Raw genomic sequence first — 17,588 nt, forward strand, 5'->3', positions numbered from 1 at the left:
ACACTGGGTCAGGGCTCCCCCAAATGACCCCACTTTAACTTCATTGTCTCTGTAAAGATACCATCTCCAGATAAGGTCACTTTCTGGGGTAGTAGAGTTAGAGCTTCAACATGTGGGTATCAGCTGGGGAAAAAAAAAAGCACAATGTGAGAATTGTGAATTAAGTTTTATTTGTGGCATAATCAGGACTATATCTTGGGAGACAGGTTTTCAGATAGCTCTGAGAAACCACCCCAAATAAGTAGGGGGATGGCCAGTGTATATGTGATTTTTGTGAAGGAGTTACTCACAATCAAACATATGTTTTGGCAGAGACCCACTACTGGTCATAAGGAGCAGATCACCATGAAAGATTTTAGTGCTTTTCTAGATATGAGGAGAGGCAAGAAGTGGGCTCATAAAATCTTCTGCTCTATCTGAAGACTTGTTCTGCCCGTTCTTCCCAGAGCACAGAGGGCCGCATTCCTGACTTCCACACTGAACTCCTTTCCAGGGGTGTTGAAAGTCAGAAGTTGCAGTGGCTGTGATTTAATCCTTGTAGAGGTGGATTGGCAAGTACCAGTTTGTAGTTTGCACAGGTTTAGGGAGGACACAATTCAGACTCCAACATCGACTCCTGAAGAGCAGAGCAGAGAGCGTGGCCAGGCCAGTGGGGTCCTGTGGGGTAGGGGGACAGAGTTGGGTGCAGCATTGGGGGAGGGGGAAGGACCCTCATCTTGTGACTAAATATCCTCCTTTTCCAGTTCCAGGCCCCCCTGCCGGGGTCAAGGCGGCAGCAGCCTCTGCCTCCATGGTCTTCGTGTCGTGGCTGCCACCCCTCAAGCTGAACGGCGTCATCCGAAAGTACACGATCTTCTGCTCACATCCCTACCCCACAGTAAGTTTGTAAATCACCCTGTTCCTTTCAAGCACCTTCCAGAAACAAGCCTCGGTCTCCCATCTGGGTCATCCTCCTTTTGTTTCCACCTACTTGGGTCTTCCCAGTGGTTTTATTTTTCTCTCTGCTGTCTCCACATACAAAGCAAGGTTCTCATTACCACCTCATTTGAAAATAGACTTCTGAATCTTTCCAAGGGACACAATTGTTTGGAATTATTGTTTATTGGGTGAGTTCCCACAAAACTGCCAGCTGGCTTATCAAAATCAAAACCCAGAAGGCTTAATTGATAGCCAGTGGACAACGCCTATTGATTTCACTGTTGTGCTTGTCTTCAAATGCCTCCCCCGCCTGCTTCCCACTTCCCACCTTGCCTTCCTTCCCTGCGCATTTCTTGCTGAGACTTAGCAGCAGACAAACCCCTGTTGTCCTAGAAATGAGGGACTTTATCAACAATCTGTGACCCTCCCAAGTACAGTGTGTTTGTGTGTGTGTGTGCACACACACACATGCTCAGTTGCTAAATCATGTCCAACTCTCTGTGACCCCATGGACTGCAGCCCACCAGACTCCTCTGTCCATGGAATTCTCCAGGCAAGAATGCTGGAGTGAGCTGTCATGCCCTTTCCCAACCCAGGGATCCAACCTCTATCACTTGAGTCTCCTGTATTGACAGGCAGGTTCTTTACCACAAGGGCCACTTGGAAAGCCCCCAGGGACAATAGTTAGCTTCATTCATTGTGGAAGAATTGTTAGAGTACTTAATATTTCAAAGTGCAGTATTTATTTTCATTAATATCATCACTGAATAATACTTACAGAGTTAAACTGTTTCTTAAACAAACAATAAAAAATTGAATATCCAAGAAGGACATCATAAAGAAAACAAAAAATTGGTTCATCAAATTGATGATGTCTTCATAGAAATGTTTATGGCCTTTCCTGAGGTAGGCACTATATCCAATCCATCCTTCTATCTCCCAGCTCCTGGCATAAAATTTGACCTGCATAGTCATTCAAGTGCTTGTGGAATGAATATGAAAATTAAGTTTGACTTCATTGTGGTAAAATATTTTAACATAAAATGTACCTTTTTTCAGTGTTTGGTTCAGTGGTATTAAGTCCATTCACATTGCTGGGCAACCATCACCACCATCCATCTCCAGAATTCTTTTCATCTTCCCACACTGAAACTCTGTCTCCGTTAAGCACCAGCTCCCCACTTCTCCTCCCCCGGGCCCTGGCAACCACCCCAAGTCTGTGTGTATTAGTTGCTCAGTCATGTCCTACTCTTTGCAACCCCATGGACTGTAGCCCAGCAGGCTCCTCTGCCCATGGGATTTCCTAGGCAAGAATACTAGAGTTGGTTGCCATTCCTTCTTGGGATCTTCCCAACCCAGGAAAGTCTAGGACTCTCATACATATCAGCAGAATCAGATAGTGTTTCTTTCTGTGCCTGGCTTATCTCACAGAGTGTGTTCGAGGTGAATCTATGCTGTAACATGTGTCAGAATTGCCTTCCTTTTAAAGACTGCATAACATTCCTGAACTAATTTAGTAATTAATTTTTAATTAAAATGGCATGTTTTCCCAAGTCTGGAGTCTAAATGGGTCCAGAGGCCTGGTGGCCCCCTAAAAAGTGAGGATGATTAACAGTGGGGAGCCAGGGGGAGAGCGGGGCTGAGGCTCACAGGGGCTCATCTCTCACTGAAAAGTATCAATTGTACGTTCTGCTGTTTATACATCAACAGCAGCACCTCTGGAGTTAAAGTGGAGACGTAGAAGTAATACGTTCACAGTTGGGTTTCAGAACTTGTGTGACTTCCTTATTTGGTTGCAAACATGCTATTAATTCTCACCTGCTGAATCCTGCGTCAGATCCTGCCATCAAAGTCTGGAGATACAGAGCAGTGTAGATGACAACAGTGGGTGGCCCCATTCCTCTGCTCAGAGGCCAAGCACTGAGGTCCCTGTGCAGGTTCTGACCCGCTGATCATCAGCCCTGACATAGCATCACATTCATCAAAGAGATGCTAACTTATTGCTGAAAGCGTGTCCACATTTCACTAGCATTCGAAGGGCTTTTTTATTTTCATTTATTTTTTTATTGGAGGATACTTGCTTTACAGTATTGGGTTAGTTTCTGCTGTACAACAACATGAATTGGCCATATGTATACATATATTCCCTCCTTCTTGAGCCTCCCTCCATCCCACCCCTCTAAGTTATCACAAAGCACTGAGCTGGGCTCCCTGTGTTGTACAGCAGCTTCCCACTGGCTATCTCTTTACACAAGGTAGCATATATGTGTCAAAGCTACTCTCTCAATTTGGGGTTTCTTTATTTTTATTCAGTCATTCCTTTGTCTATTTGCCGTAGGACTCACAATTACTATTTGACTCCAACAAACTAGAGAGAAACCAGAAAGGTATAGGGACAACCAGCAGCTCACTCTCGTCTGTCTTCCCAATTGACTCTTTACATCTAAACTAAAAGCCCCCACCTGGCTTATTTGGAATTAGTTCTGAGTGACTGAGGCTTTGCTGAGCAAGCTCACATCTGTGGACCTGAGGTGCCGTGTTAGTCCTCATCCTCCCAGCCTACACATTTCATCCTATAAAAAGAGGAGTTACTAGCCTGATCTCATGATGGAAAAGTGTGTAAGGTGGAATATAAATGATTTGCTCAGGGATTTCCAGTCTCTCCCTGCATGGAATAATGGGATTCAACCTCCCAGAACCTTCTCAACAAGAGCCTTCCAAAACTTACAGTAGTGAGATCGAGCCAATCATCAAAGGTGGGAAATGCAATTAACTTCTCACCCTGCTGATGTCTTCCAACCACTATCGGGCGTCTCTGTGCTGTCTTTTGCTCTGCTATGTACTCAGTCGTATCTGACTCTTTGCGACCTCATGGACTGTAGCCCACCAGTCTCCTCTATCCATGGGATTCTCCAGGCAAGAATACTGGGGTGGGTCGCCATTTCCTCCTCCAGGGAAACTCCCCAGGGATGGAGCCCACACCTCTTGCATCTCTTGCACTGGTAGGCCAGTTCTTTACCACTTGTGCCACCTAGGAAGCCTGTGCTATCTTTGCATGCATGGTAAGTCATTGGGGCTTCCCTGTGGCTCAGGTGGTAAAGAATCTGCCTGCAATGTGGGAGGTCTGGGTTCGATCCCTGGGTTGGGAAGATTTCCTGGAAAAGGGAAAGGCTACCCACTCTAGTATTCTGGCCTGGAGAATTCCATGGATTGTATAGTCCAGGCGGTCACAAAGAGTCAGACACGACTGAGTGACTTTCACTAAGTCATTTCAGTCATGTCCAACTCTTTATGACCCCATGGACTGTAGCCCACCAGGCTCCTCTGTCCATGAGCTTCTCTAGGCAAGAATGGACCATATTAAAAAACAAACAAACAAACAAACACTGTTGATCTAGAAGTACAATTATCATCGAGGTGCCTATGGTCTCCTGGGAAGTGCCACTTATTAAGCTTCTGGGAAAGCCCAGAACCCCAGAGCTGTCCTCAATAATGAAAAGCAATCAGAATAGTTTTCTTCCATCTCTAGAGCCTCACTGCTACTCGTTTATTTCAAACACCGTTTAAGACCATGAGGTCTATTTTTAATAGACTTTATTTTTTAGAGCAGTTTTAGGTTGACAGCAAAATTGAGTGTGAGATGCAGAGATTTCTCATATGAGACCTATTTTTAAAATAATACCATTACAAGGAAAGATCAGAGAGAACTAATGTAAGTCTCTTCAGAAGTGAAGAACTGAAAAATTCCCTCTACTAGTCTGTGCTTTCCCATAGAGTGAATAAGAAACTATAAATTACTAGAAGGGTTTTTTTTTTTTCCCTGTCTTTAGTTTCTGCAATTTAATTTTAAGTCAGAAAACTGGATGCTTTCAATTTTCTGAGGCTTTTGCGTTTCTGCCTATGTAGCCAAAGAAACACAAGAGGGCAGTCTTAGTTCTGTATATTTTCCCTGCTCATGTATCTGATTTTTTTTTTTCTTTGAAATGACTTCATAGTCAAATGTAGAACATGGGAGGATAAATTAGGACACAGCATACTCTGTAATTTAATCTTCTTTATAAAAGTCCCTCGGCTAACCTCCTTAACAGATGTAGATTTTCTCTGAAGGTCCTCGATTCATCCCCCTTCCTTGTGGAAGGGCTTTGTTGAAAGACACAGGCTCTTTCCCCTAATATGTCAAATGCCTTGTCTGATTATAGGCATTTGTTTCATGGTGTTCTCTCAGGTCAGCTTAGTAAAAAAGCATAATAATATGAAACTCTGTGTGTTGCCAGACAAGACACTGTAAATTTGTTTCAAGACTGATTGCCTAAAAGTGGTGCTTGGTAAACATTAATCTCATTGTAGGGGGCTAGTTGATGCCATGAGACATCCACCTCCCCAGTCAGAGCAAAATCTCAAAGTCCGTTTGATTCAGGAATTCATCCATATCATTTTGGGACTGTGGTTATTATTTTAGTATATAATGGTTTGGATGACCAATTCATGCTCTATGAGGAGTAATGGAAATCTGAAGACGTGAACTAGCCTTGTAAGGTCCCAGGTAGAAAGGAGCTAACCTGGGCTTCCTCTCTAATAACCCTTCCCATTTAAAAGCAGACTGCGAGAAGGGTTATATATTACAGAAGCACGAGTATGTAGAAATTGTCTATTTTGCAGTGCTAAGCTGATGGATGTAGAAATGTGAAATTAGATAGCCCGAACTTTTTGTTGCTCAGTTGCATCTGACTCTTTGCATCCCCATGGGCTGTAGTCTGCCTGGCTCCTCTGTCCATGGTATTTTTCAGGCAAGAATATTGAAGTGGGTTGCCATTTCCTCCTGCAGAGGAAACTTCTCATTAATGAAAAATAAAAATCAGAAAGCCTAAACATTATATCAGTGAGCTGTGATCCACCTCAGTTATTCCAGTTTCAGATAATGTTGCTAGCCAGTTCCTGCATGTCAGAAGGCTCAGTAGATGTTTCTGGATGAGCCAGTGAGACTTGTAGCAGCTGACTCTCCTCTGTGTACCCCACACCTCAGAATTAAGCAAATCTTCTGGGAAGCAAGAACATAACTTCCAGCAGGTCCAGACAACATTCAAATCAAGGTAGCAGGTGTGTGGGTTTCAGCTTCAACATCAGTCCTTCCAATGAATAGTTAGGACTGATCTCCTTTAGGATGGACTGGTTGGATCTCCTTGCAACCAAAGGACTCTCAAGAGTCTTCTCCAACACCACTATATCAAAAAGAAAAAGAAAAGCATCAATTCTTCGGCACTCAGCGTTTTTTATAGTCCAACACTCACATCCATACGTGACCACTGGAAAAACCATAGCCTTGACTAGACAGACCTTTGTTGTCAAAGTAATGCCTCTGCTTATTAATATGCTGTCTAGGTTGGTCATAACTTTCCTTCCAAGGAGTAAGCATCTTTTAATTTCATGGCTGCAGTCACCATCTGCAGTGATTTTGGAGCCCCCAAAAATAAAGTCAGCTACTGTTTCCACTGTTTCCCCATCTATTTGCCATGAAGTGATGGGACTGGATGCCATGATCTTAGTTTTCTGAATGTTAAGCTTTAAGCCAACTTTTTCACTCTCCTCTTTCACTTGCATCAAGAGGCTCTTTAGTTCTTCTTCATTTTCTGCCATAAGGCTGGTGTCATCTGCATATCTGAGGTTATTGATACTTCTCCTGGCAATCTTGATTCCAGCTTGTGCTTCTTCCAGCCCAGCGTTTCTTATGATGTACTCTGCATATAAGTTAAATAAGCAGAGTGACAATATACAGCCTTGACATACTCCTTTCCCAATTTGGAACCAGTCTGTTGTTCCATGTCCAGTTCTAACTGTTGCTTCCTGACCTGCATACAGGTTTCTCAAGAGGCAAATCAGGTGGTCTGGTATTCCCATCTCTTGAAGAATGTTCCACAGTTTCTTGTGATCCACAGAGTCAAAGGCTTTGGCATAGTCAATAAAGCAGAAATAGATGCTTTTCTGGAACTCTCTTGCTTTTTTGATGATCCAGAGGATGCTGGTAATTTGATCTCTGGTTCCTCTGCCTTTTCTAAAACCAGCTTGAACATCAGGGTGTTCACGGTTCATGTATTGCTGAAGCCTGGCTTGGAGAATTTTAAGCATTACTTTACTAGCATGTGAGATGAGTGCAATTGTGTGGTAGTTTGAGCATTCTTTGATGTTGCCTTTCTTTGGAATTGGAATGAAAACTGACCTTTTTCAGTCCTGTGGCCACTGCTGAGTTTTCCAAATTTGCTGGCATATTGAGTACAGCACTTTCACAGCATCATCTTTCAGGATTTGAAATAGCTCTACTGGAATTCCGTCACCTCCACTAGCTTTGTTCGTAGTGATGCTTCCTAAGGCCCACTTGACTTCACACTCCAGGACGTCTGGCTCTAGGTGAGTGATCACACCATCGTGATTATCCGGGTCGTGAGCTATGTGCTAAATGTGTGCTTAGTTGCTCAGTCATGTCCGACTCTTTTGTGAATCCCTGGGCTATAGCCCACCAGGCTCCTCTGTCAATGGGATTCTCCAAGCAAAAATATCGGAGTAGGTTGCTATTCCCTCCTCCAGGGGGATCGTCCCAACCCAGGGATCAAATCCACATCTCTTACGTCTCCTGCATAGGCAAGCAGATTCTTTACCCCTAAGCCACCTGGAAAACTCATTGTGTCAAATGCTCTCTGGCTGAAGTTTTCTAACTTGTTTCCTCATGACTCACAGTCAGAAACACATTTTATGATCACACTCCAGTACACACACAGACACACACGCAAAACCAAAGCCTTGTAAACAACACTTCGCTTACTACACACAGTGCACTGTGATATTCTCTGGTATTTTCTGTTCTATGGGGTTTTTTCTCTTATTTTTAAAACAGTTGCTAGATCTGCTAAATTGCTTCTATGGCCCACATTTTTAAAAATACTGCTTTTCATCAGTTCATTCCTATGATGACCTTATGCAAGAGGGGATGTTATTACTCTCTTCTTCGTACTGGTACTGACATGCAGACTGCGCAGGGCACAGCTTAGCAAGGTTAAGACAGGGGCTGCAGCCCGAGGGAGCAGGACCCAGATTCTCCACCCTGACAACTTACTGCCTTCCTCAAAGAAGTAGGCTCCATTTCTCTTCAGCATCCCCAGCACTGATTTTTAGCTCCTCTTTGGCATAATCGTAATTTCTTACATCATTGTTAGATGGGCATACCTGGGCTCCCATAGTAGTGTCAGTTTCTTAAGTACAGGGACCACTGTTATACCCTGGAAATCCCAGTATTATGCTGAAATAGTGGGTATTCAGCAAATGCTATGTTGAATTAAATCTTCTGGATGATGGCTATGAGTCATCCAATAGAGGTTAAATTGAATAATGAAGTTTCTGCTTAATAAGGCAGGGAAAGTGTGTTAAATACTTTGGGATTCTTTCCATCCCAGAAGGATTTAGACAGAACACCTGCACTTTTGAATCACTGACATGGAAATGATTCTTCCAGAGTTTCAGGTACATGACCTGCTGCTGGACATCTTTTTTTTTTCTATAATAGCAAAACTGAAAATTATGGAGATACTTCCTGGTGGCACTGGTGGTAAAGAACTCATCTGCCAATGCAGGAGATATGGGAGATGTGGGTTCGATCCCTGGGTTGGGAAGAACCCCTGGAGTAGGAAATGCAACCCACATATAAGTATTCTTGCCTGGAGAATCCCATGGATGGAGGAGCCTGGCGGGCTATAATCCCCGGGATCACAAAGAGTCAGACAGGACTGAAGTGACTTAGCACACACAGAAGTCACCCAAAGAGTACACAGTCGTGTTCTTCGTTTGTGTGTACACGCTAAGTGCATGAAACACCTAAGTGTTTCTAAGGAAGCTCAAGAATATACTTCCCCAAATTTTTATAAAATTTTTATAAAATTTTTATAAATTTTATAAAAAAGATCTGATTTTCAAATGCTTAGATGTTGGTCTGTCTTAAGGAAACCTTTTCTAGTTTTTTCCCCCGGGCATATTATTGTACTTATGGTACTGATTGCTAGAGTAAAATTTGGTTAATCACAAGAGCATCAGTTCAGTTCAGTTGCTCAGTCATGTCTGATTCTTTGTGACCCCATGGACTGCGGCACACCTCCTGGAACTTGCTCAAACTCATGTTCCATTGAGTCGATGATGCCATCCAACCATCTTATCCTCTGTCGTCCCCTTCTCCTCCTGCCTTCAATCTTTCACAGCATCAGGGTCTTTTCCAATGAGTTAGTTCTTCACATCAGGCAGCCAAAGTCTTGGAGTTTCAGCTTCAGCATAGAGTCTAATCCATGCCTGCCACACAGAAGTGCGAGAAAGACCTGCTGGCACGTGATTAACTGCATATGTATTTGTGAAACACAGGGCTTCCCAGGTGGTGCTAGTGGTAAAGAAACCACCTGCCAATGCAAAAGACATAAGAGATGCAGGTTCGATCCCTGGGTCGGGTAGATCCCCTGGAGAAGGGCATGGCAGCCCACTCCAGGACTCTTGCCTGGAGAATCCCGTGGACAGAGCCTGGTGGGATGCCAGTTCAGTATTTCATGGCCAGTTTTGATGAAATACATTCTAAATGTGCTTTAAACTTTTTATGCTGCAATTTACATATATTTATTGGACTCCAAGTCTTTGAAGAGTGAGGGGAAGAATATGTTATGTTTTATAATCTGATTCTTTAAAAAAGATAAACAATAATCTGGTTCTTTCTATTCTCGATGAACCAGCCAATAACTGCTCAATATTTCTGTTAAGTCCATATAATTAAAAAAAAATCACTGTCAGTTGTCCTTCAGTTATATCAGGCATCAATCAGGTGAAGTTGTCCAGTTTCTCTAACTGATCAAAATGCAAGATCTTCCCAGGTCTCCCACATTGCAGGCAGATTCTTTACCAGCTGAGCCACCAGGTAAGCCCAAGAATACTAGAGTGGGTAGCCTATCCCTTCTCCAGCAGATCTTCCCAACCCAGGAATTGAACCTGGGTCTCCTGCATTGCAGGCAGATTCTTTACCAACTGAGCTGTGAGGGAAGCCCAACACATATGTTACAATTGGGCAAAAGCTTGACCTTTAAAATCCTGAACCTGATTTTTTACTTTATTGAATTTGAACAAAGGAAAATAGAAGCATATATTCAAATGGAATTTCTGTACAGAAACAAGCCCTGAAATTTGCTTTTCAAGCCCAGTCTCACAAGATTGCTTGCCCAGTTTTGCAGATAAATTGCCAATACACATACTGGCTTTGAGCTGCAATTCATTCAGAGTAGATAGTGGTGTAAGCTTCCTCATTGCTTCTTACCTCTACCTGAGTAGCCATAGATGAAAATGCCTTTTTGATCAACTAGCTTTTGGAGCTTTTGAAAGATTCCAGCTTTGAAAACAGATCATCTTTTTTAATTGGCCTGATACAGACATGGGTTGCTATTTTAGGAAATAAATGGCTTTAAATCTTCTTCAATTAAGAATGGCTATCCTTTCCCAAACTGTATTTTATACCTCTATTATGTGTATCACTGAGAAAAGCACTTCTCACAATTTCTTTCTCATATGTGAAAAGTTATATAATCCTAAACCAGTTCTTTTGTGTAAAATTTGTTGAATAGGTGGTAGCAATCAAGTTAATAAAGCACTTTTACAGAGAGATAATTTTTATGGCAGATAGTATGACAATGGGAAAGGAATGAGCCAAAATTATAGTAAATGGAGGTGATTTTGTTAAAAAGAGCATGAGGAATACAAGAATCCTGTAATATCTATCTGGTTATTGAGATGATGCCTGGATTTTAAACAATAACATGGAGAGACTACTTTCTTTATTGCTTTTTCTGGGTATCAACTGTAATTCACTTCCAAAACATTGTAACAATAATGTTTATATATGGGAGACCCAAAATTAAAATAGTTTATGCTTGGAACTCTTTTTTAAAAGCAGTCCATAACCATTTACATAATAGCCAATCAAGTGATCTTGGTAAAGTACACAGGAAACCACCAAAACTGACTGATGTAGAACAAGTAGCTTTAATGTGCTATTATTTCAATGAGAACTGATCATCTTAGTCTATTTCTTTAGGAAGATCTTTGTGAAATATTATCTTCTTCTAGAGATGAAAATAGTGAAATAAAATGGAAATCAGATCAAAATGTATTATATATAGAAATTTTAAAAAGAGGCAAATCTTAAATTGATCCAACTAACTATTTATTCTTTATGTAATCCAGGGTATTTCTCTGTCACTAAACAGAAAGATTTATATGCTCTGAAAGAGTCATTGCCCTATAATTAAAAGAGCTATCATTTTGTTTATTCTGCTTTGAGGGAGGTATTTTTTTTAATCACTTCTGTGAACATTCTATCTACAAAATCAGAGCATTCAATTTTTTAAAATAGGAGGTTAATAATTAGATGTTAAAGCTTCTTAAAGCGCCATATTTCTTTGATGGAATTAGTGTTTCAGTAAAAAGTTAATTGAAAATTTTTAAAGTGGAATTCTTTTTATATCCATCAGAATTGCTGACTAATTTGATCTGAACAGTCTGAAACTCTATAGGCATTCTCTACACATTTTTTTTCTGTTGTATTCAAATAAATTCTAGGTCATTATTAAAGTCACTAAGACAACAGAAACTTCCTCAGTCGATTCCAATGAGTGCTTAGAAGGTCCCCAAACTGCAGTACTCTGATCTAGGATCCCTGGGAGATAAGTGGAGGGATAGGAAAGACAAGGCCCTTCTCAGAGTGCCTGGAGCATCCATGGCAGAGTGACACTAAGAACATGCAAGACTATAATCCGAAGAGTACTCTAGGATTGGCCACATGCTAGGGCACAGAGCAAGCCTCAGTAAATTTAAGAGTATAGAAATTATTTCAAGCATCTTTTCTGACCACACCTACATGAAACTAGAAATAAACCACAGAAAAGAAATGAGAAAAAAAATGATTACATGGAGACTAATTCAAAGGGCAATAAAGATAAGGACCATAATGGATGTGTGCAGGGCTTCCCTGGTGGTTAAGCAGTGAAGAATCTGCCTGCAATGCAGGAGATATGAGTTTGATCCCTGGGTCAGGCAGATGCCCTGGAGAAGGAAATGGAAATATACTCTAGTATTCTTGCCTGGGGAATCCCATGGACAGAGGACCCTGGCAGGCTACAGTCCATGGGCTCACAAAGAGCTGGGCACTACTGAGTGACGAAGCCACCACCACCAAACAAAGAGTGAATATGACACCTGATTGAGGAGATTAAAGAAGGCTTTTGAGACTTTACAAATTCATCCATTGAGCTAAATAGTGTAAGAGATTTGGAAATGGATTCAGCCATTATTGGGTAAACATCCAGTTTTATAGAAATTACTAAAGAGCATTTAAAGTAGCTCATTATGGCTAATTTTATTTTCCAGTTAAATAGTTTCTTAGACACAAAAGGAAAATTAATATACCAGCATGTGGCTCAGCTGGTAAAGAATCCGCCTGCAATGTGGGAGACCTGGGTTCAATCCCTGGGTTTAGAAGATCCACTGGAGAAGGGAAAGGCTACCCACTCCAGCATTCTGGCCTGGAGAATTCCCTGGACTATACAGTCCTTGGGTCGCAAAGAGTCGAACATGACTGAGCGACTTTCACTTTTACTTTCACATGGAGAAGGAAGTAGCATCTCATTCGAGTTTTCTTGCCTGTGAAATCCCATGGACAGAGGAGCCTGGCAGGCTACAGTTCATGGGGATGCAAAGAATTGAACATGAGTAAGTGACTTAGCACATCCCAAGACAAGAATAATTTGGGAGTGAAAATAGGTCTGGAAGACACTGTTCCTAGGCTTTTCATGGGGTGACATTGAAGCACCAGGATAAGACCAACCTTCCAAGCTTCCCATTCTTCTGAGGAGGATACTGTCAGGTTCCTCAGAAATGCATGACTCTACCCACCAGACCTAAAACCATAACACAAAAAGCCTGAACAATGGAAATATGAGCTGCCTGACTTGGGTGTCAAAAAGTGAATTAGCTGCATTTTCCACTCTGGGTACATTGTCACTGCATTTTCCACTCTGGGTACAATTTTAGAGATGCAAATATGTCAGAAGCCTTGCGAAAAACTTGCTATAAATATATTTTTGAATCAAATGCATGAAATTTACATTTATTTTCCAGGGCATTTTATAAATATGAACCCATGCCCTTGACTCTGACTGGGATGATTTTTGGAAGGGAATTCAAATGATTTTACTTCTAGGTTTTAGTAGGAGTGTGTCAGATCCCTTATTTTAATCAACCCTCCAATTTGCCAAACCATGATTATATCTTGTCCCTTGAGGAGCAAACTTATCTTGTGTGGGTGTGTGCTAAGTTGCTTCAGTTGTTTCCAACTCTTTGTGGCCCTATGGACTACAGCCGCCAGGCTTCTCTGTCCATGGGATTCTCCAAGCAAGAATACAGGAGTGGGTTGCAATGCCATCCTCCAGGGGATCTTCCCAACCCAGGGATCGAACCTGCGTCTCTTATGTCTATTTTGGCAGGTGAGTTCTTTACTGCTAGCGCCACCTAGAAAGCCCCCCTTATACGAAGGAATAAAACGCCATAGATGTCTATGAATTCAAGCTCAACAGCTATTTATGAGCTTTTATTATCACTAGGCATGATATTAAGAGCATTTGCACAGCCCAAAGAAGAGATCTGTAGTCCAGCAAGCTTATATGACTGACCCCAGGTGTCCTATACCTATTGTCAAGCCTCATCATAGATTTCCATACATATCAGCCTCTATATGGTCTTCTCTGGTGGCTCAGAGGTAAAGAGTCCACCTACAATGCAGGAGACACAGATTCGATCCCTGGGTCGGGCAGATCCACTAGAGAAGAAAACACCAACCCATGCCAATATTCTTGCCAGAGAAATCCCATGGACAGAGGAGCCTGGTGGGCTACAGTCCGTGGAATCACAAAAGAGTTGAATATTCAGTTCAGTTCAGTCGCTCAGTCGTGTCCGACTCTTTGCGACCCCATGAATCACAGCACTACAGGCCTCCCTGTCCATCACCAACTCCCGGAGTTCACTCAGACTCACGTCCATCGCGTCAGTGATGCCATCCAGCCATCTCATCCTCTGTCGTCCCCTTTTCCTCCTGCCCCCAATCCCTCCCAGCATCAGAGTCTTTTCCAATGAGTCAATTCTTCACATGAGGTACTGGAGTTTCAGCTTTAGCATCATTCCTTCCAAAGAAATCCCAGGGCTGATCTCCTTCAGAATGGATTGGTTGGATCTCCTTGCAGTCCAAGGGACTCTCAAGAGTCTTCTCCAACACCACAGTTCAAAAGCATCAATTCTTCGATGCTCAGCCTTCTTCACAGTCCAACTCTTACATCCATGCATGACTACTGGAAAAACCATAGCCTTGACTAGATGGACCTTAGTCAGCAAAGTAATGTCTCTGCTTTTGAATATGCTATCTAGGTTGGTCATAACTTTTCTTCCAAGGAGTAAGTGTCTTTTAATTTCATGGCTGCAGTCACCATCTGCTTAACGACTAAACAACACCAACAACAGCCTCCATACTTGCAATGCAGTAGTGTTGGCATAACAGCCTACCTCCCACAGCAAAAACCCATGAACATTCCATTTACAAGCACTATATCTGCAACAGCTCAAAAGATAAAATACTTGCACATGTTATAATTTAAGTGTGGGTCCCAAAATAATATCAAAGTCTTCCCTCAAGAAAGCTATAGATTGCCCTTGCTACATGACACCAGCTAAAGAGAAGAACCCTGCTCTTCTTATTTAACCATCTCTCATGGACTAAGAAATATATAACTTCACTGTCACTTCAAGGATTTCAATGGAGAGTGATTACCTAGTAATCAACATCAGGTTAAATGGTTTCTGATATAATCAGCATGTTTAAATAGTTTTTAGATGAGAAACAGATTTTTTTTTCTCAGTAGCTAATAGGAATTTATGATGGGCTTGGAATAATTGGCCGGCCCAATCTACAGATGCTCTGTCTGCTCCATCATGCTGGCATAGACCACAGTTAAAAATGAGTTGCAGGCTTCTATATTTACAGTGTATAACCAACAAGAACCTGCTGTCTAGCACATGGATCTCTTCTCAGTGTAACATGGCAGCCTGGATGGGAGGGAGTTTGGGGAGAATGGATGCATGTATACATTTGGCTGAGTCCCTTTGCTGTTTACCTAAAACCATCACAACACTGTTAATAGGTTATATCCCAATACAAAATAAAAAAGTTTAAAAACAAAAATGAGCTGTGGAACAAAACTTCCTGTGAAGAGCCAAGCCTATACAAGTCACATACCTGGTGGCATCAGAGCTTTCTGAATGTTGATTGGTTTTGTATGTCTACAGGTCATAATGTAACACTACTCTTCCCTTAAAACAAATGTTTAGCCCAATTACAGTCATCCACTCAGGATTAATTCATGTTTTATTCTGGGGGATAACCATATCTTCTGGAATGGCTAATATCTCTGTCCTGACTGAAAATGATGACATTAGAAAGTTAAAGATTTACCAGAGAGAAAATTAAATGGTTAGATATTTAAATATAGAGAAAAGTGTCTTTCTACCCTCCCCACAATTTCTCCTTTTGCCAGATTTGATTCATTCATCCCTAAGAAACTACACCGGGAGTCTGTGTTTCCTTATGGTACAATTTCCTGTCCTGTTGCCCACAGCAGAGTGAAGCTCTACTATGGTCTTTTTTATTCTATTTTTCTATTCTATCCCTCTGTGTTCATTTAATGCTTCAAAATTTGTGAAAGATTAGCCTGGTTGAAGTATCAGGAAAAATATGGAAATAAAATAAATCCTTCTCACTGAACATTCCCAGCATTTAGGAGGTAGAATCAGATAACGGAATGAAGGTAGAAATTAGCAAATCAGCTTAAACATGATTTAATCCTCATGTTGGAAAATCTGGCATCCAATAAAAACAAAATTAAGGAAATATTAATAGAATCAATATTAGTATACACTATGTAGACTGTGAAGGAAAACTTTTCATAAGGAATTAATAGTCATCTTCCCTTTTTTCTCAGAACAATCATTTTTGGCTGAGCATTAAGGGAAAGGATTTAAACAACTAGATTAACTTCACTACGGTGAATGAGTTTCTAATTAATCTTTTTCCCATGTAGCTCTTTTTCTCTTACCTGTTGCCACCTCTTGAACATGTTAGCAATGGTTGAATTATGCACCATCTAGTCAGGAAGATCCGCTGGGGAAGGGATAGGCTACCCACTCCCGTATTCTTGGGCTTCCCTTGTGGTTCAGCTGGTAAAGAATCCACCTGCAATGCAGGAGACCCATGTTCGAACCCTAGGTTGGGAAGATCCTCTGGAGAAGGGAAAGGCCACCCACTCCAGTACTCTGGTCTGGAGAATTCCAAGGACTACAGTTCATGGGGTCACAAAGAGTTGGACACAGCTGAGCAACTTTCACATTCATGGACAAGTAACCCTGGAGAAGGAAATGACAACCCACTCCAGTATTTTTGCCTAAAGAATCCATGTACAGAGGAGCCTGGTGGGCTATAGTCCATGGGGTCACAAAGGGTTGGATATGATTGAAAGACTAACAAGAACAAGATGGATAAATAAAGGGTTTACCCAGTGGCTCAGCAGTAAAGAATCTGCCTGCAATGCAGCAGACTTGCAGGAGATGCAGTTTCAATCCCTGGGTTGGGAAGATCCCCTGGAGAAGGAAAATGCAATCCATTCCAGTACTCTTGCCTAGAAATCCCCATGGACAGGAGAGCCTGGAGGGCCACAGTCCATGGAGTTGCAAAGAGTCAGACATGACTGAGAGACAAAAAGACAACAACAATGGATAAATAATGCTGTTTAAGACAAACATCATGTAATTTTCAGTAAACCTCTTTCCTGGAGACATCTCACACCTATGAGCATCTCTCTGGAGATGTCCGCCTTGCTCCCCTCTATGGGACCATATGTGAGCATCCTTAACCAACAACCTGCAAATGACAGCTAGTTCCAGCACAGCCTTCTCTCCTCTGTGAGGTGAGCTAGCATTTAATCTTCTCAGGTGTGACTCACCAGTCTCTAAGGTGAGCTCACAGGCCTCTACAGTCCATAGGTGGGAATGCACACAGACATCCGTCAGCAAAAATATCCTATTCTTGACTCAGCCTCTTATGAGACTCAGAGGTAAATGACCATCAAAACGTTACAATCAGAAAGCCCTGGGTAGGTGGTCTCACATTTTTGTAAGGCAAGAAAGTACTGGTGTCTTTGGAACTATTCTCACCTCTTAAGGATGTTGCTAAAACTTCATGAAAACAAGAAAAGTTACATTTAATATCCAGTTACATATATATATTTGTGTGTGTGTGTGTGTGTGTGTACAAAGAAAATGAATTGCCTCTTTAATTGTTTAAATTGTTCAGTCAATTTTCTGCTTGCCCTTCTACTGAGACCAAAAAATTGTGCCCAATTATGGAAGTCATTAGGGCAGAATAGCGGCAGCATCTATGTAACCAATTTTCCCAAATAACCAGCAGGAACCCCAAAGTAACTTGACTCTTGTTTTCCATCCTAATCTATAGAGAAAAATCATTCCAACTGGGGGGAAGTTTTTATGCATAAACCTTCATTTCAACT

The 17,588-nt window shown here is 41.7% G+C and overlaps 1 protein-coding gene across 1 annotated transcript in view; it reads left to right on the top strand.

Moving 5' to 3' along the window:
* Positions 1 to 17,588, top strand: part of DSCAM (DS cell adhesion molecule) — a 695,428-nt gene that overhangs the window by 597,540 nt on the left and 80,300 nt on the right. Inside the window, exon 20 of the mRNA XM_040249128.1 lies at positions 744 to 877. Coding sequence (XP_040105062.1) covers positions 744 to 877 — 134 coding nt within the window. The remainder of the gene's footprint in view (positions 1 to 743; positions 878 to 17,588) is intronic.

The sequence above is a fragment of the Oryx dammah genome, unplaced genomic scaffold (genome assembly GCF_014754425.2).
Source record: "Oryx dammah isolate SB20612 unplaced genomic scaffold, SCBI_Odam_1.1 HiC_scaffold_2, whole genome shotgun sequence".
Classification (NCBI taxonomy): Eukaryota; Metazoa; Chordata; class Mammalia; order Artiodactyla; family Bovidae; genus Oryx; species Oryx dammah.